Source organism: Alosa pseudoharengus, unplaced genomic scaffold (assembly GCF_046254945.1).
Source record: "Alosa pseudoharengus isolate Yale_2024_CS ecotype anadromous, Long Island Sound unplaced genomic scaffold, YU_APseudo_1.1 YU_APseudo_1.1_scf_4, whole genome shotgun sequence".
In the NCBI taxonomy this organism is placed as follows: Eukaryota; Metazoa; Chordata; class Actinopteri; order Clupeiformes; family Clupeidae; genus Alosa; species Alosa pseudoharengus.
Window position 1 is genome coordinate 27,331,211 of NW_027468774.1, and position 19,923 is coordinate 27,351,133.

At 44.9% G+C, this 19,923-nt stretch overlaps 1 protein-coding gene across 1 annotated transcript in view; it reads left to right on the forward strand.

Annotated features, from left to right (window-relative positions):
• shank1 (SH3 and multiple ankyrin repeat domains 1) overlaps positions 1-19,923 on the forward strand; it is a 49,811-nt gene that overhangs the window by 20,306 nt on the left and 9,582 nt on the right. The window contains exons 15-23 of the mRNA XM_076266913.1: positions 12,710-12,792; positions 13,157-13,281; positions 13,380-13,515; positions 13,942-14,022; positions 17,316-17,324; positions 17,833-17,859; positions 18,459-18,515; positions 18,713-18,828; positions 19,345-19,465. Of these exons, the coding sequence (XP_076123028.1) occupies positions 12,710-12,792; positions 13,157-13,281; positions 13,380-13,515; positions 13,942-14,022; positions 17,316-17,324; positions 17,833-17,859; positions 18,459-18,515; positions 18,713-18,828; positions 19,345-19,465 (755 nt within the window). The remainder of the gene's footprint in view (positions 1-12,709; positions 12,793-13,156; positions 13,282-13,379; positions 13,516-13,941; positions 14,023-17,315; positions 17,325-17,832; positions 17,860-18,458; positions 18,516-18,712; positions 18,829-19,344; positions 19,466-19,923) is intronic.

Sequence of the window (19,923 nt, forward strand, 5' to 3'; positions counted from 1 at the left end):
CCTGGCCTTTCCTCACATCATCTTCTGGCTCTAGGTTGAAAGCTCCCCGCCAATCACACTGACAGCCATATCATACCAATTTGGCGAGAATGTGAGGGAATCAAATCTAATGCACTGTTTCAAACTCATGGGGGGGGGGGGTCCAGGACGTTTGCATCCAGTACAGTTTACGTTACTCTCTTCTCTTCTCGTCTTTCCATCCAATCATCCATTCATCCATCCATCCATCCAGCCATCCATCTTTTCGTCCATTCAACCATTTGTCCATGTATATGCAGGTATGTCCTACTTTAGCCCTTTGCTAGTGTTTCATGCCATCTTCGGCTTCCACCTTCACATGCCTGTATATCCCTGTTGTTTCCATATCCCCATATCCCCAGCCTCTCCTACCACAGACTGTTATACCACCATTTGGTGGAGCATGGACAACTGGTCCTTGTGCTTCAGTTTACTAGTCTGTCCTTCCTGCACACACACACACACACACACACACACACACACACACACACACACACACACACACACACACACACACACACACACACACACACACACACACACACACACACACACACACACACACACGCACACAGTTAAGAGATTATCTTAAGTCATCATTCCCAAAAGTCCCTTTTCTTCCCCCGACTACCTTTTTTTCCCCGGGTGCATCCTATTTTCCTCCCTTGTGGCCTCCTTGACTTTTAAGGCCTCTCATTTAATGTAAGCTCCCTTCCTCTGCCCTGTGCCTCTGCTGAGTGTGTGAGTCTCTCCTGAGTGCCCTGCTCCCTCTGGTTGCCATACTGTGAAGAACACAGGGGAACCTTTCTGGGGCAGCGGTCTGTGAAATAGAGACAAGAAAGCAGACCCGCACTTTTAAAACGTCCTCACAGGCAGACAGATACACTCACACACACAGAAAGACTCACAAATGTGCCCGCACACACACACAATAACACACACACACACACACACACACACACACACACACACACACACACACACACACACACACACACACACACACACACACACACACAGACAAACAGACAGACAGACAGACAGACACAGACACAGACAAACTGTTAAATGTCCACACAAAGGAAGACTCACTTCTGCTCATAAGCATTTTGAGTGGGCACACAGACACGTGCAAGTGCTGATGCACTTACAAATGCACACATGCACACACAAACACACGACAAATCACAGTGCATGCAAAGGAACTCCTGCTCACAATTTTGTGCGCAGACACATGCAAGCACAGTTGCATTTGTGTGCATGTGTGTACTTAATTTAAAAATGTAATTATTGCATTCACATAATGAGCAATGCAAACACAAGATTGGCTTAAGAAAAGAGCAATCACATGAGCTTGCACCCTGGTGCATATATGCAGACATATGTGCATGCACCCACACACACACACACACACACACACACACACATACACACTCATGCACACTCATACACACTGACACATGCATTTGCACAGACCATGCACACACATACACACACACACACACGCGCACAAACACGCACACACATACACACTGACACATGCATTTGCACAGACGATGCTCACACACACCTTCTGCTACCACTCTCCCTGGCCCTCACTCCCGTACATTCCCTCCCTGTTTCCCTGCCTCTCTCTCTCTCTCTCTCTCTCTCATCCTCCCTCTATCCCTCTCCCTCTCCCTCTATCCCTCTCCCTCGCTCATATGCACTCATACACTGTGGCCACAACAGTTTAGCTTACCATGCAGAGAGAGAGAAAGGCAAAAAAAAGGAGAAGAAGGGAGAGGAGCAGAAGAAACCGACACAGACACTGATGGCAACAATGCAATAAACGAAGGGAGAGAGGGAGTGGGAAGGAGAGAGGGAAACAGAAGGAGAAGGAGGGAGGGAGAGAGAAAGAGAGAGGGAAAAAAAACAGACAGAAGACAGCGTCGACACACCACCAGCGAAGGCAGTGACAGCAATGATGTGAGTTCCTGCTACCCCACCCCCTACCTCTGTGATTCTCTCTTCCCTCTCTCTCTCTCTCGCTCTCACCCTCTCTCACTCTCTTTCTTGCTCTCTCTCTCTCTCTCATTTTCTCTCTCTCTCACCCTCTCTCACTCGCTCTCTTGCTGCTTGCCTGTGCTCATCTCTAGCTATTTCTCGATTGCTCCTTGCTGTATTTTTGCCTCTCTCGCCCTCTTTCCCTCCCCCCCCCCTCTTTCTCTCGCTCTGTGCCTTTCACTCGGTCTCTCGTTCATTCATGTTTTCTGCTTTGTTTACCGACAATGTTGAAGGAGAGGAAGGAGTGATGGCAGAGGGGGAGGGGTCTGAGTGTGTAGTCTGAGTGTGTGTATGTGTGTGTGTGGTGTGTGTGTGTATGTGTGTGTGTGTGTGTTAGAGAGAGAGAGAGAGAGAGAGAGTGAGAGAGAAAGATGTGCGTGCAGGCACATCTGTTTATGTATGTGTGTGTGTGTGTGTGTGTGTGTGTGTGAGTGTGAGAGAGAGAGAGAGAGAGAAGCGAGTAATAGTAAGAGCCTGTACCATGTGTTTAGGTGCACATAAAGTCATCATTGAAATGAGAGGACATACAGGAGGCATTAGTAAGGTTAGAACAGTAGGCTTATCAGATAAAAGATTAAGTCTGATGTTATAGCATTTGGAATTGTTCAGTAATTCTTCTCTGTCTTCTTTTTTAATATTTTTCTCAGAATGCCATATTAGTTACATTCTATTATGTTAATATATTGATTTCATGATGACTTAATTCCTTGCTTGATATAAGTAATATATATTATATATATTATATAAGTTTCCTTGTTCATGGTTCATCTAGTTGTAGCCCAGTTCACTTCTGGTTCCTTAGCCAAGCTGATGGGTTCGACACAAAACAAGAATTGCCCTGGCAGTAGCCCTACCCATATAATTATTAAGAATAATTTTAATCTTAATCTTAATTATTAAGAGGATCAGTAATCCATTACTTTCTTGTATTCAAGCTACAATAGAAGACAAGGAAGAACACTGTGAACATTTCACCATTCTTCATTTCACCTTATTTAAAATCCAGAGATCATGAATGTGGCAAATCAGGTAAGATGAGGTAGTTAGTAAGTTGACCCATCAACTTAAGTTGACCCCTGTATCTGGACATATATACTGTATTGTATAAAAGTTAGAGACACTTGAAAAGTGAGCATGCTAAAATAATGAAATAGTATAGTTTTCACCAAACATACATGCAAAAAATGGTGTGACCTCTTTTTGGCTTTTAGCAGATTCAATTTGCAAATTGTACACTTGTACAGTAAGGTACTTCGAAAGTCAGTTTCAAGCAGTTTCAAGTTTTTTGGGAAATATATTTCATAAAGCTGCAAAGTGGTCTGTGACTTTTTACTTTCCTTCTTTAATAGCATAGGCTCAACCAACCCACCCCAACCGCAGCTTATTTTCTCTGAAATACTTCACTATTTTTAAAAACAGTGTTTGTGAAAAAACTAACCTGTGTTATACTTTTGTAAAAAGTATAACATAAATAAATTATATATATTTATGTTTAAAGTGTTATTTCAGAATTGGTTAATTGCCAGTATGTTAATTAGCAAACATGTTAATTAGCTAAATTTGCCTCTAATTGCTATGCCAACAGTTCTCCTCAAAATGTAGCTGTTGGAACCACCAGTTCGAATTACCTCCGTTCAACTTATTTGCTTTTGTTATCCTTTATATTTCCTTGAGACCTTAGTGTGCTAAGAACTCACACAATACGCATCATCAACACAATACTTTTAAAGCATCAAAATAAACAGATCCCAGTGAAGTGCAAAATGTTCGATTTGGCCACATTCAGAACATCATTGGTAATTAAAAAAATTAGACACGCCCTTAGTCTGCGTTTAGTTGATGGAAAACTTGTCAATCAAGCATGTGGTTAGGCCTAATACCATTAAACCCTTTGTCCCATTGAGTATTAAACTAGGCATATACTGTATACAAACATTATTCCAGCGGCTTTTAATGTTTGAATGATTGTTTTTATGTCAGTATTGTTTATACATAAAGGAGACTTGCTTCTCAATAGTAAATTGTACTATTGTCATGAATAATTATTATGTAAAATCAAGCACCTTAAGAGGAGTTAAATGGTTTGTAACAATATTTAGAATTTTGCTAGCTAATAAAAAGTGAATACTAAAAATCAAGGTAGATCAAGACCAGTTGTTTTGAGCTGTCATATTTTCTCATCTCTCTTACATACTGTACACACTTAGACATGTACATGTAGGCTACAGTCTTAATTTCACATCCTTGATTAGGGATATACAACCCCAAAACAGAAAAAGTTTGGACGTTTTGTAAAATGCAAATAAAAACAGAATGTGATACAATGCAAGTCTCGTAAACCCATATTTAGCAGCAAATAGGACATATAGACAACATATCAAATGTTTAAAATGAAAATTTGCACTATTTTATAGAAAATATATGTTAATTTTGAATTTGATGCCAGCAACATTTCAAAAAAAGTTGGGACGGGAGCATGTTTACCACTGTGCTGCTTCACCTCTTCATTTAACACAATTCTGTAAATGTTTAGGAACTGAGGAGACCATTTGCTAAAGTTTTGAGAATGAAATGTGTCCCATTACTCCCCGATACAGGATTTCAGTTGCTCAACATGGGGTATTCTTAGTCATGTTTTTCATTCCATTATGCACCTAATTTGAGAAAATCTGGACTGCAGACAGGCCATTTTAGCACCTGGACTCTTCCTCTATGGAGAAATACTACTTAAATATGTGCAGAATTTATTTTGCCATTGTTTTCTCTGAAAAGGTCTTCCCTGGAATAGACATGGCCTGGGTGGCCTGCATGTTGCTCAAAACCTGTATACATCATTCAGAATTGATTGTGCTTTGCCAAATGTACAAGATGCCCATGCTGTAGGCACTAATGCTCCTCCACACCATCATAGATGTTGGGTTTGGAACTGAGCACTAAACCACAAGTTGGAGGTTGGATACTTGGATAGGCCCTCTCCTCTTTAGCCCAGATTCGTCCATGATTTTCAAAGAGAATGGCAAATTTTGATTGGTCTAACCACAGGACCTGTTTCCATGTTTCCTCAGTCCATTTTAAACAGGTTTAGGCCCAGATAAGACAATGGTATTTTCTGTATAATGTCTCAATACAATTTTGGCTGTTACAATTGTGGCTTCAGTTTTTGAATTGAGTATCAAACTGTGCACATAGACAATGGTTTAGTCTCCAAAAGACCACTGCCATCCAATTTGTTTTTCAGCTCTTGCCCTTGTTTGCAAATATTTCTCTGGATTCTCTAAATGTTTTAATGATTTTATGTCCTGTAGATGATGAACAAACAATTTCATGTTAAGAAGCATTAAAATTACATTGTTTCATAATTTGTGCACACAGGTTTACACAGAGTGATGAATACCACTGCATCTTTACTTCTAAGAGACCCTGCCTCTCTGGGATGCTCTTTTTCATACCCGATCGTGTTGCCAGTTACCCTAATTAGTTGTCAAACATTCCTCCTTTTGTTTTCTTTATCATTACAGAACTTTTCCAGCATTTTGTTACCCCTATCCCAACATTTTTTAAACATGTTGCTGGAATCAAATTCAAAATTAACATGTATTTTCCATGAAATAGTCAACTTTGTAATTTTCAACATTTGATATGTTGTCTGTGTCCTTTTTGCAACTAAATATGAGTTTAAGAGATTTGCAGATTATTGCATTCTGGTTTTATTCAGATTTTACACAACGTCCCAACTTTTTTGGGGTTGTAGGTTGCCTATCCCTAGAGGACAACTTTAGAAAAAACATATTCATCTTATCACACTCCCTCCTATTATGGATATTTAGCCTCTTTATGAGCATGGAGGAATTACAATGGCTTTGGTATTGTGTATTTTATACAAATATTCGGACATACCTTGCTGCCATGAGTTTAGAAGGCAGGATTTCTTCCGTTCAGATAGACTGAAAATGTAGATGCCTCCTCTGGCATTGACAATGTGCATCACTGCAAGTGAAGATGATACATCTTCAAGCTTTAATTTGTTAATTTCCTAAACAGATACTAACTGAACTGTATCAGTGGACAGCTAGGCCTAGGTATGATGCTGTATCAGTCAAAAGGTAGTCATCTGTGACTTTTATGATCAGACTTTGGTGACCATGTATTTTGCCAGAGGTATACTTTTTGTCACTAAACAAACAAAGTGTGCACACAATTTTATTGCCACATTGGTATGAAGTGTAAAATTCCAAATTTAAGATGAAAGGGCATATTTAAGATGTGAAAGCACTTAATCATCAATCCACGATTATCATCCAGACATTTCCATCAAAGCCACTGAGAGAGAAGCCGAGAGAAAACTTCCCAGCAGCTTTCCAAAGACAAAAATCAGCTCTTTTTGTCCCATGACATGCATACACAATTTGGCAAGACCAGAAAATGATTCAGAGGTATTTTTTGGCAGCCCAAGACAAAAAAAAAAACAAAAAAAAATGTCTCTCACAATGCGTCACTGCTGCATAATTCACCTGCATTTTTTAATAAGCTTCACGCCAGTGTCATGCTAGTGTTTCAGGAGTGCAGAGTAATGTTGTTGATGACATAATCCCGCCGCTGCTGGCGACTCAGGGCACTTGTGCGCCACGCCTCGCCGAGGAGCGCAACAGAGAGGCAGAGGCGTCAAACAGAGCCAGCCCTTGTCTGTCTGAAACGTTTCCATTTTTATGAATGGGGGGGAAACGGTGATTGAGGGGATACTGTGGCATGTAGTCACTCAATTCCGTCAGGGGTTTTGAGAAGAGGAGAGAGACAAATGTACAAATGAGAAAGAGGGAGAGAGAGAGAGAGAGGGAATGTCCTTGTGTGTTAGTAGAAATAACTGATATACACGAGCTCTTAATTATTGCAGCATGTGGTGAAAGGTTTGAATGGCCATGTGTGCATCTGTGCACATGTATGGGTGTAATGCGTGTGTGTGCACGTGTGTGTATGTGTGTGCGTGTATGTGTGCGCGCATACGTCTGTGTATGTGTTTGTTCTGATGCATGTTTGCGTAATTCTCTTTATATTCTGTGTGAGTATGAGACAGAGGAATACTCAGCAAACAAACCCAATCACCTCTGGACCCTCTCTCTCTCTCTTTCCCTCTCTCTCGCTCTATCCTTCTCTCTCTCTGTCTTTCGCTCTCTTGTTCTGTCTCTCTCTCACTCTCTCTCTCCTTCCTTTTCTCTCTCCTGTCTTTCTCTCTATTTAAATTACCTCATTTCTCACTTCTTTTTATGCTAAACCACCTCACTCTCACTCCCCCCCCCCCCTCTCTCAAACATACTCCCTCCTCTCTCTCTCTCTCTGTCGCAGTCACAGTGAACCATCTCCCTCTCTCCCTCTCCCTCTCTCCCTCTCCCTCTCTCTCGCTCCCTCGCTCTGTCTTAAGTATGATGGGGCTGGGAGAGCCAGGCCCTCGCTCTCACTCTTTCCGTCTCTCTCTCCTCTCCTCCCCTTGCCGCGCCACTCGCGCTCGCTGCGATTCTCTCACTGGAAGACGAGAAAGAGGAAGAGGAGGAGGAGGAGGAGGTGGAGGAGGAGGAGGAGATGGAGGGTGAGGAGGAGGAGGAGGTGGCGGCAGAGGAGGAGGAGGAGGTGGAGGAGGTGGTGGAGGAGGGGGCAATGGCGATGGGGGGATGCGGAGAGGAGGACATCTCCCTCTCCCTCTCCCTCTCTTCTTCCTGGCCGTCGCTAGGCCCCATGAACAGGAGCGTCTGGTTCATATACAGGTACGGCTTTTTTCTCCGGCTGGTTTGCCGCTGCTACGCCGCCGTCCGTCGCAAGAGAGAGGAGAGGCAGGGAGAAGGGAGAATGGGAGGGAGGCATGTCTAGATGGCTGGCTGGCTGGCTGGCTGGCTGGTTGGATGGATGACGGGAGAGAGGAAGAGAGGGAGGGAGAGAGGGAAGGAGAGAGAGGGAGGGGGAGAGAGAGTGGGGGGAAAAGAGAGACAACGATGTGTGTGTGTGTGCGTGCGTGTGTGTGTGTGTGTGCATGTGTGTGCGCATGGACATGGCTGGGTAGCAGGAGTGATTTGAGAGGCGACTGATAGATCGACAGACAGGGGGATGTGTTGCAATGCGTGCGCGTGTGCTGCTGTGCGTTCGCGCGTGTGTGGATGTGTGAATGTTCGCGCTTGGACGTGTGTGCGTGTGTGTGTGTGTATGCGTGTGCGTGCCTGTGAGTGAGAACGAGAGGGAGAGGAAGAGGAAGAGAGAGAGAGAGAGAGAGAGAGGCTGTTATTTAGCCACTGTAGCGCATCTCCCTAGTTCCATGGATAAATGTATGAATCCTTGTTTCTCTCCCGTTCCCCTCCCCTTTCTCTCTTTCTCTTTCTCTCTCTCTCTCTCTTCCTGCCTCATGCTGTTTGCTCTCTATGAGGCAGCCCGTAAAGCTTGCCTCTGGTGAACAGATTGTACAGGCACAGCTCAGGATGACTGCTTTTATGATGGAAAGAATGCTAACCTGATGTGTGTCGCCGCTGCTGTTACTGCTACTGCTGTTATCTGCTTCTGACTGTGTGTGTGTGTGTGCTTGTGTTTGTTTTTGTGTGTATGTGTGTTGTTTCTCTCTCTCCCTCTCTTTCTGTGTGTGTGTGTGTGAGTGTGCGTGATTAGCTGATGCTGATTGACATAGGTATCAGTGCTGTTGCTCTGCATCATTTGAGCTGGTTTATGTGCATGCCTGTGTGTGTGTGTGTGTGTGTATGTGTGTGTGTGTGTGTGTGTGTGTGTGTGTGTGTGTGTGTGTGTGTGTGTGTGTGTGTGTGTGTATGTGTGTGTGTGTGTGTGTGTTTGCACGCGCATGTATGTCTGTGTGCATACCGGTACATGCATTTGTTTGTTTGTGTGTGTGTACAGTATGTGTGTGTCTGTGTATGTTTGCTGTTTGCGTGTGTGTGTGTACATGTCTGTTTGAGTGTGTAAGGAAACAGGGAATGGTTTGCTCATAAAAAGCTGTCTGTACTGACTTTGGCTCTCACACTGAAGTGCATAAGCTGTGGCAGTTTACTCTATCTGGGTACCTTGCATCATTTTATCTGCAGTCTGTAAATGACTGATGGGCCAAATAAGAATAGTGTGTCACCTTAGCCTCGTGTGAATATTATTAGTGTGCATATGTGTGCATATAAGATGAGTGCATTTTTGTGCTCTGAGCATTGGAGTTTCCAGGGCATACTTATTGTGGCACTGCACGCATAGTAAAACATATATAGACACACATCAATACATGCATACAAATCTAACATACAGTATATTCACATCCTGTATGTTAAATTTGATCTTTGTGCTAACTGGTTTTGAGCAAAAGAAACTATTGACAGCATTCATGATTAACAGCCACAGAGAGAGGGGGATAAGAGATAGGACACATGGAGGTGAAGAAGATAAACTGACAAAGGAGGTAAAGATACTTGAGCTGGGATGGAATTTGGACTCAGGGCAGTGTAGTTGAAAGGAAGAAAAAATGGAGGGATAAGGTGACGCTACAGTACATAGAGGTGGAGAGAGAGAGAGAAAGAAAGAGGAGTTAAGGGAAGATTGAGTTAAAGTGATGGTAGAAAAGCAAGAGGGACAAATTAGAATGCAAACAGTAAGTGTAATATGGAGGTGTGTTTTGACAGTGGAAGAAGAAGAAATAAAACAATAGAAGGACAATGTAAGAGATGAAAAAAGGGAGATTCATAACAGAAACCAAGGAAAAAAGGCAGAAACCATAAGTGCCTATGAGAGAGAGAGAGAGAGAGAGAGAGAGGTGGGGGGGGGGGAACAGATGGAGGAGGTTGGGACTGTGTTCAGTGTAACCCTTCAGTGGGATTATCAGCATGTGGGTACAGTATGGTATGGTACAGTAGTGACAGTTTCTCGGCAACAACTGCCTGTCTGCCTGACTGATACTCCATCCCGCTAAAACACGCTAGCTGACACCTATGAGTCAGTGTCTGTGTATGTGTATGTTTGTGGTGGTTACGCGCTGGGAGGGTATGAAGTGTGTGTGTGTGTGTGTGTGTGTGTGTGTGTGTGTGTGTGTGTGTGTGTGTGTGTGTGTGTGTGTGTCTGTGTCTGTGTGTCTGTGTGTGTCTGTGTTTCAGCTATATGTTGGTGTGTGTCAGATACAAATCACTGGCTAGCTGCTCCTACTTTACTATCATCTGACTGAGAATGTTATCTGTGACACTGAGCCCTGAGAATGTGATACTTAAAGAATTCTCTGGGCATCAGTGGTTGATGGCTGGTAGATATCCTGGTAAACATAACCAAATGAGCCACCATGTAAAATCATGGCATGACCAAGACACTGTAGGGGGCCCTCTGTCAGATGGCTCAGCTGGTGTTGAAAGGGTTCATAAATAGGCCAATCAAAAATGGGTTGATTCTTGCCTGAATGATCCTTCTATCAATTAAATTCATTCACAGAATTGCTCAATGAACCACTGATAGTTAGAATCCAAGGCTGACTGCATGAGTGTGGGAATGAGTGGCACTCGAACACAGGAACTCACCAGCTGGATGGGAAGAGGAATTATCTAAGGGGGGACAGGCTACAGAAAGACCGACAGACCCCTCTGATTCCAGGCAAGGTGGTCTGATGCACTCCCTCTCTTGCTCCAGCCCTGGCTTGGGTATCACAGCACACGTTGGCTGAAATCAAATGGGTTCCAATCAAAAACAAAAGGGCTTGAAAGCCCCAGCATGGATTTGAGGTGCTTCCAGTTTCGCTCGGCTCTCGTATGTGATTGCAGTCCATGTGTAGTCTTCCTTGACAACAAGCCTGGTAACAAGAGCACGAAAGAAAGAAAGAAAGGAAGAGACAGAGAGAGAGAGAGCGAGAGAGAGAGAGAGAGAGAGAGAGAGTTGAGCACAGTATGGCTATTTTTGTGAAATGTTTCACTCAGTGACTCAGTTAACGTTACACCTACAATTATGCTCCCTGAGAAACTATTCTTTATCTTTGTTTATTTGAGCTGTTTTGGCTAATGCTGACCTTTCTGGGTTTCTTAGCGTGTTACCATTGTTACTATGACAAATGAAAAAGAAAAATTGTACATCTATAATTGAGGAGCTCATTATAAACAAAAGGTTTGAGAAGACTTCATTTTCATGCAATATGGCTACCAAGGTTCACTCACACTGCTTCCAAATATGCATGTCTACATATTAGCCTGGCTATTTCCTATTTCCAGATCTGTCCGTTGCTGGGGCAACCAGCAACATCTTACTTACTGTGCCCATTGCACATAAACATCACATATAGAATCTTCAAGCGTGGGCTCTGGAATATCTCTGGGCAGACTGTCAGCAGACACCCTCACCAACCGACCAATGAGGCGGTTACCCCAGAAAGTCCTACCCACAATTCCAGGCTCCACTGTGACCTTTTATTTCTGGAGAAGTTCTAGACTGAGGTCCTGAATGGTCTTGTTTGATGCTCCTTTCAGCAGCTTCTATAGAGTGAAAGCCATTGGGTGGATTAAATGGAATAGGGGAGGACACTGAGCAGGTGTGCACAGGTATTGTGCGAGTGGTGAGCTTCTGCACAAGCACTTGGGGTATTTGTAGCTTCAGGTCCATTTGAAGTGTCTGCCGTCAAACAAAAAGACCACACTTTGTCCTCCATCCTTCTCTCTCTCTCTCTCTCTCTCTCTATCTTGCTGTCTGTATCTCTGGCAGTGTGCGCCTGACAGCGTTCCATTTGGCCCGCTGCTCTGCAGGCTCAGCTGGTTATGGCCCTGGCGAAGCGTACGTCTCTCTCCTAAATGCGAAGTTACCTTGAACGGGCTCGCAGCGGCTTGTGACAGTTTGACCTGTGTCCTTAGCAAAGGAAGAAGAACGTTTTGCAGTATGTATATGAGAGAGAGGGAGACAGGGAGAGAGAGAGAGAGACTGTCCTATTGAAGTCAATGTATTCATTCATGTGCGGTTTTTAAATGCGCCTTCACTCTGAGCTGGTCTCTGACCCCTCCCGCCTCCCCCTCTCTGGATTAAGGCTTCCCAGTGGTGCAGTGTGCATATGCAGGCCCATATTCCCCCATCACTCACTCAATCACACACTCACTCGTTCACTCAGTCACTCACACACTCCCCCACTCGCTCATTAACACACACACTCAGCCACTCGCTCACAGATTTATAAACTCACTGCTGCTCCGGCTAATGTCTTTCTCTTCTCTCTTTCTTTCTCTTGTCTCTCTTTCACTCTCTTTTTCCACCCCTCTATGTGTTTCTGCATTTACCACTAATGGTCCATTCTCATGTCTTTCTTTTTCTCTTTTCTGTCTTTCTTCACTTTTCCCTGCGTTTCTGAATCTGCTGCTAATGTCCCTTTTCTTCTCTCTTCTCTCTCTTTCTTTCTCTGTCTCTGATATTCTCCTCGCTGTCTCTCCCACATCTCGGTGTTCTCTGTGGTTCTGCTTCATCTCTGTCTCTCCCTCCTTCTGCTCTCCCTTCATTCCTCTGTTCCCCTTTATTTCTTTCCTTTGTCTTTCTTTCTGCCATTTTTTTTCTTGTATCCTCTCATCACATGCTCCACTCTGCGTCCCTATATTCTTGCATCCTACCCATGGCATCTATCTGTTTTGTTCCTATTTTCTCTCCCTTTCCCTCTCTCTCCCTCTCGCAGTGACTACATAATCAAAGAGAAGACAGTGCTCCTGCAGAAAAAAGACAATGAAGGTTTCGGATTTGTTCTAAGAGGGGCCAAGGGTAAGGACACAAATGCTCACTAACACAAACACACATGCCAACATCTACACAGACGCATACAAATTAAAACACACACACACACTCACACACACACACATACACGTACAAGAATCACAGTGTATTCTGAGAGGCATACTTCCATTATCTCCCTCTGCTTATCACTCAACAAACATGAATATGAGTGTGTGCAGCCTCTGCAGGGGTTTCTGACTCAGATACTCTGCTGATGTGTGTGCATTTGTCTGTGTGTGTTTGTCTGTGTCTGTGTCTGTGTCTGTGTGTGTGTATGTGTGTTTGTGTGTGTGTGTGTGTGTGTGTGTGTGTGTGTGTGTGTGTGTGTGTGTGTGTGATCCTGTCATTGCAGCCCAGACACCCATTGAGGAGTTCACTCCCACTCCGGCGTTCCCAGCACTGCAGTACCTCGAGTCTGTTGACGAGGGGGGTGTGGCCTGGAGAGCGGGCCTGCGAATGGGAGACTTCCTCATTGAGGTTTGTGCAGAGTTGAATCTTGGGACATGTAGTACTTTTATTATTGGGTTAGGATGAAGTCCCTCACTATCCCCCTCTTTCTCTCTCTTCCTATCCAGGTGAATGGGCAGAATGTGGTTAAGGTAGGCCACAGACAGGTGGTCAACATGATCCGGCAAGGTGGAAACAGCCTGATGGTGAAGGTCGTCATGGTAACTCGCAATCCTGACTTGGACGATGGCACCAGAAAGAAAAGTAAGAAAGTGATGCTTCTACTGACGATGATAAAGAGACGAGTAAAAATACTGTTGGTGGTGATGATGATGATGATGATGATGATGATGATGATGATGATGATGATGATAATGATGCAGATGATTCTGATGATGTTGATGATGCCGATGATGATGATGATGTTACCAATGTTTAGTATCACAAGTAAAGGTTCCACTGTGTCCACTGAAGAATGTTGTCATGCTGCTGATTGTTTATTAGCGTTAATAAACAAGCATGCAAATATGACAATGCTATTGCTAGTGGTGAGTCTAATGAAGACAGCTGTATGATGAGGAGTCTGGTGACAGAACTCTTCCTCCCTCCCTCTCACTGTCTCTCTCGCTCTCTCTCTCTCTCTCTCTCTCTCTCTCTCTCTCTTCTCCTTTTCTCTCCCTCTATCCACAGTCCCTCAACAGAGTAAGCGTCTGAGCACGCCGGCAATAGCCCTGCGCTCCAAATCCATGACCTCGGAGCTGGAGGAGATGGGTAAGACTCAGCATAAAGGCAGGAGAATAAGTAGGAAGAGAGTGGGGGGGGTGGAGATAGCAGGACAGAGGATGAAAGGGCCAGCAAGAAGGGGGGGGATGGAAGGACGAGGGCTTTTCCAGCCATCAGCTGAGGAGAGGAAATGGAGGCGAAGAGGGGAGGATTGGGATGTGAGGAGTGAGAAGGAGGGAGGGAGAAAAAGGAGGTCAGGTGAGCTGAGGGGAGCGGGCAGAGCTGGGCAGAGCTGGGCACAAGAGGCAGGGGGATGGAACCTGAAGGAAAGGGGGAGAGGAAAAGGAGAGCCAAGGGACTGTGAAGACTGCAGCAGTGCACTATGGGTAGTTCACATAGGAAGAAGGCAGGGACAGAGTTGGATAGAGAAGGAGAAGTATGGTGGGAGATAATAGGAGGAGGAAGAGGAGGTGCAGAAAGTGTGGATGAGAGTCTCAATGCATTTCACTGTTCTTTCAGAGGTTCCACACTGTCACTACCAGCACCCCCACTACAGGTAACCCCCCCCCCCCCCCCAGCTGCCCCCTCGCCAGTAAAAGCCCTCCTTTTCCACGCACCCCCATGTGCCCCCTCACTGCCCCGCTCCCCCTCGATTCTCCCCCCGGCTTACCGCCTGCACCCCTCTCAGCTTGATTTAGTGGCCCTACCTCACCCCCGCCCTCTCCCCCCCACTGTCCCCTCCTCTGAACAGACCCCCACCCCACCCCTCAACAACCCCACTACTCCTCCAATCCGGTGAAAAACAAAAGAAAACACACACAGAGATCCAGTGCCGTGTGTATGTGTGTGTGTGTGTGCCCACGTTGCCACGGCAACCCCTCTGTAGGGTAGGCGTCCCTTGAAAGGGAAAAGGCTGTGCTCCGCGCGCCCCGCCTGCCTGGCCGCTCTCGCCGTGGGCACGCTGGCGACCGAGCTGAGGCCGATTAAGCGCCGCGATGCCGTGCTGATAACAACCGAGAATTAAAACTCCTACAGCTGACTTCAGTTAATTAACCGGCGCTGGTGGGTTCTTTTAATCATAAAAACCATCCACCACCAGTCACCAGCAGTCCTCCTGCCTGTAGTATGTGCTGAGATCTGATCGTGTAGTCTGTATAGGTCTGTTTATCTGTTTATTATAAGTCTGTTTACCTGTTTATTCCCCTGACAACGAGTAAATACCCCACTGGCTCTTCCATTTGCTCTGTTCGGTATCATGGGGGCTAGCTAGCGCAACCAACGCTGACCAAAAAGGGAGTCGTATCTCGCTCGCTCGCCTGTGCTCTGAGCTGCTCGAGTCTGTCCTGCTGTCTCACTATGACTCACATGCTGTTTGGCATCGCGTTCGCCAGCGAAAGTGTCAGCTGTTGAGTTGTCTCCAAGCAAATCGCAAACCACCACGCCACTCACTCAGTGTGAACCTGCCACCCTCCGAACACAATTTTAGTTGCCCAAAGCCTCCCAGTTCGTTTTCTGTTGAAAGAATTGCACAGGTTTTTAGGGAATAACTTGAAGGCAGCCTCAAATACAAACCCCTATTTGTATTGTCAAGGAAGCGAATATTTCAGTCTCACTTTGAAGTAGTCTCCAGCGATACACCAACAAGTGGCACAGCAATGAGATACAAGGCTTACATATTCACCAGCAAGGAATCAGGGCCCAGTTAGGAGCCTCTTCTTGGGAACATTCTTTCCCAAACCCACCAAATCCCTCACAAGGTCACTACGTTCAACACATACGTAGTCTTCTCTCATAGAAGTCTTCTCTCATACAGGTCTTGCTTGACACATACTGCCTCCTCTTCCTGTTGTAGCTCAGGTGAATCACCTTTTGAAGGACATCCTCTGTGTTTGTCAGTAATATATAGTATCTATGGTAGCAGATTGGTTCTATTATGTTGTACATTTTATACAGTGATATTGCTGTATTCTTTGAGATGTCTTCTAGATTGTGTTATGTCTGCTAAGTAAAGACTGGTAGACAAAACAAAACCAAATAAGTTGCTAAAAGAAAACAAAGGTTGTTAAAGTGGTGGTTTGACATATCGATGGCTCTCGGGCATCACTTGCGCTTATTCAAATGAAGACTGTAACCTCAGGAGGTAGGAATGGTCCAGCTGTTTGTCATTTTCATGTCAAAAACGCCGTGAGCAATCGATTATGGCCGACGCACCTGTGGGAGAGAGAGAATTGATCCGTGCGGACGAATGTCCTCCCCAAGGGTCGCCGGGTTCGACCATATGCTGACTGCAGCACTCGGGAGCTCTTTTTATTTTTTGGCGGGCGAGGACGGCGGCGTTTTTAGGGGGGGGAGGGGGAGAGTAGATCTCGCTCACCTGACCTCTACGCCAGCTGCAGTGTCCCGACTCACCTCCGCGTGGCCTCACCGCACAGATGGCCGCCGGAGCCCTTTTTGTTTTCATCGCTTCGTCAACTCCTCGACTTATTTACATCTTCACATCTCACATAAATATTTGCATTTTATTCAAAGAGCCGCACAGCACAGCTGTGCATGTTCATCAGGATGTTTGTGTTGCCTTAGCATCAAGCCCATGACCTGAGTGTTGTTCGAACTTTACTTTTCTGGTGGTGTAACAGATTAGCTGGGGGAAGATGCACCAGAGAGCAACACACACTTTTCTCCGAAGGGGTGTTTATGTAAATCACTGCTCGCCGGGTTGGATATTTGTTGAGATTTGTTGTCGTTTCTTTTGAGACATTCGCACATGTGATGGGCTTTTTGGTCTTTATCCATTGCTGATGATTAGTCACCAGTCTGAGCCCCCCGAGGACTTCCACCGACTCGCTCAAGTCACTCACGCACCCTGGAAGCATTATGGCTCCGACAAGAGGCTCATCTGATAGTCAATGCAGCTCAAACTCCCCTCCCTGATAAAGACATTCGTCATGCTTGTTATAACTATGAAGCACTTAGTCACGCAAGCACATGAGCATGGGCACTAGCGCACACACACACACACACTCACACTCACTCACTTACACACCACACACACACTCGCACTACACAGTCTTACATTCGCGCAATCTCTCTCTCTCACACACACACACACACACACACACACACACACACACACACACACACACACACACACACACACACACACACACACACACACACACACACATAAATATAATATTCTCATATGAACACACACCCTCACTGGTGACTCTTAAAACCCCTTCCCTGCACTCTCGTGTTCCACATGTGCTGTAGTTGTGCTCTAACCACTAACACCTCTGACCCTTCTCCTCTCTTTGTCCGTCCCTGCTGACACCTAACAGTGGACAGAGGTGAGCTGCATGGTGTGTGTGTGTGTGTGTGTGTGTGTGTGTGTGTGTGTGTGTGTGTGTGTGTGTGTGTGTGTGTGCGCATGCAAAGTCCTGTGAGAGAATAAGAGAATGAGTGTGTCTTTTCAGACATCGTGTTTGCCTGTTTTTATGTATGTGATCAAAGTAAATACGTAGAGATAAATTACTTTCTGTGTGAGTTTCTGGGTGTGCTTAAAGGCAGTGGCGGATGGTTAGTATCTGTGTGTGTGTGTGTGTGTGTGTGTGTGTGTGTGTGTGTGTGTGTGTGTGTGTGTGTGTGTGTGTGTGTGTGTGTGTGTGCGTGTAGGTGTGTAGTATTCTGCAGAGCCAGTGGTAAGATACTGTAATGGACCCAGTGAGAGCGCAGTCGTATTATTGTTATTAGGGGATATAGCTGTGATTGGAGTGAGCATAAATATCCGTAGCAATGCGCACTGGCCATATGCCTGTGGAATACTGAGCCCGGTCTCTCTTCTTTTCCCATCTGCAGCTGCTACGCCATGGAAAAAAAAATCAGGTACGATGACCAGTCTGTGCACTAACCCACACCTACACACACAATTGCTGAACACAAGGTTTGATGACTGGGCATAGAGATGACTGTAATGTGAAAGAAGTCATTTGAGAAAAATAATTAATTGGGAAACATGGTGACACAGATGTTAAAGTGTTAATATTTAGTAAGTGTTTTTAATCATTGTTTTAGGAAGGTTTCTGTCCTGATATCCTGAAATTCATTCCGAAATGGCCACCCAGGCTATCTAACATATTGGTTTTACAACAGAACATCCTCAAAAACAGTGCAACCGGAAAGTTCAATCAATTTAATCCATTTTAAGATGAGTTTGAAACATAGCAAAATGTGGAAAACTTGAAAGAGTCTGAAAACTTTCCGGTTGCACTGCCAGTTTATATTAGTCAGCTATGCTGTGGATGTTTGCAAAGCAAGTGGGTCATCAAATCAGCCTGCCAGTTTTAGGGAAAAAAAACTCCTCAATCCTTTTTAAGAGACTAGCTATACTTGCCAAGTTGAAACACAGGACACTGGATAGTATGACTTCATTATTTCTGCAGATAACCTATTAATGTGCACTTTTTAATGTGTTATATTCGTAGAGTTCGAATCCTCCCAAGTTACCGAGAAGAAGAGGACAGTCTATCAGATGGCTTTGAGTAAGTCTGTCTGTGACATTCCTGTGGCTATGTGGTTTTAGACTAGTTTCCCAAACAGCCAAAGTCCCTATATTAGATTGATACAAAAAAGTAGTTCTTCAAATGTAGACAAACTTAGCAAAACAGCTCTTTGGAAAAAAAATTTGTGTGTGAGTTCCTAAAATCCAGAGAGTCACTTTGTCTTGTCTGTTCCTCAGATAAACTGGATGAGATTTTGGCTGCAGCTCAACAGACAATCAGCACCAATGAGGGGCCGGGGGTTCGGGCGCAGGGGTCAAAGAGAGAGCGAGGCCGCAGCTTTTACGGCAATGAGGTATGCATGTATATTGTATATTTTTACATATATTTACATAATGCAGCCTATATGTAGTGCTCTGTGTATGTGTGTGTGTGTGTGTGTTTGTGCGTGTGGTTGTGTATGTATGCCAATGTATGTGTGGCGAAGTTCCATTTAAACTGCATAATGTATGTGTGTGTCTATGATTCCAGAACACTGAATCACATGAGCTGTGTAAACACAAACTCAAACTGAACTCAATTATGGCTCTAATGTCTCACTTACCCCTATTTGAAAGTGCATTCATAAACTCTCCATATCATTTTAATTGTCTGTGTGGGCAAATCTTCACCACAAGGGAGCAGTAATTCACATATTGGTAAAATGATATTTGAGTAGTCTGATGTTATCCACTGTGGTGGTGGTGTGTGGCACTTGTTGAAATTCAAGCCCATTACTGGTGATATAATGCAGGCTCTGTCTGTCTGTCTGTCTGTCTGTCTGTCTGTGGTATGACTGTGCTTCCCTCCTCCTCTCGCTCTCCTTATGCAGCCAAATTATGACCAGTCGGGGATGGGGATGATGTCGTCTGGGGCAGGGCTTGGTTATGACCGGGGCCAGTTTGCCTCTGGCCACGCCCCTCCTCACGGTATGCTGCGACAGAAGTCCATCGGTGAGACTGTCCGACCTCCCAGCTGTCTGTCTGCCTGTCTGTTTGTCCGCCCCACCTCAAGCCTCTGTCTGCGCAACCTCCGCGTGCCCTAGTCCTCTTTCTCTGTGCAGTAGCGGCGTCTGGGGGCTATAGCACATGTAGCGCTAAAAAAAGGGATAGCAGGTTGTGGCATTATCTGTCTTGCTCTAGAGTGAGTCTTTAGCTTCAGCGGAGTCAAATCTATGCTTAATGTGTGTTTGAGTTTCTGTGTGTGTCTAGTGACTGACAATTGACAGTGCCATTCGGTGCAGGGGTAGAATAAGCTCATCTATTTAGACAAGAGAAGTAATGCAGCTACCCTGGAATAAGCAACAAGTGTCCATGTTCAAGTCTCCATACTAGAACTATGTAGAAGTGGACAATTTCATGTCAATTAAGTTAGTTATGTTTGAGGAAATTAAATGGTGAAACATTGATGT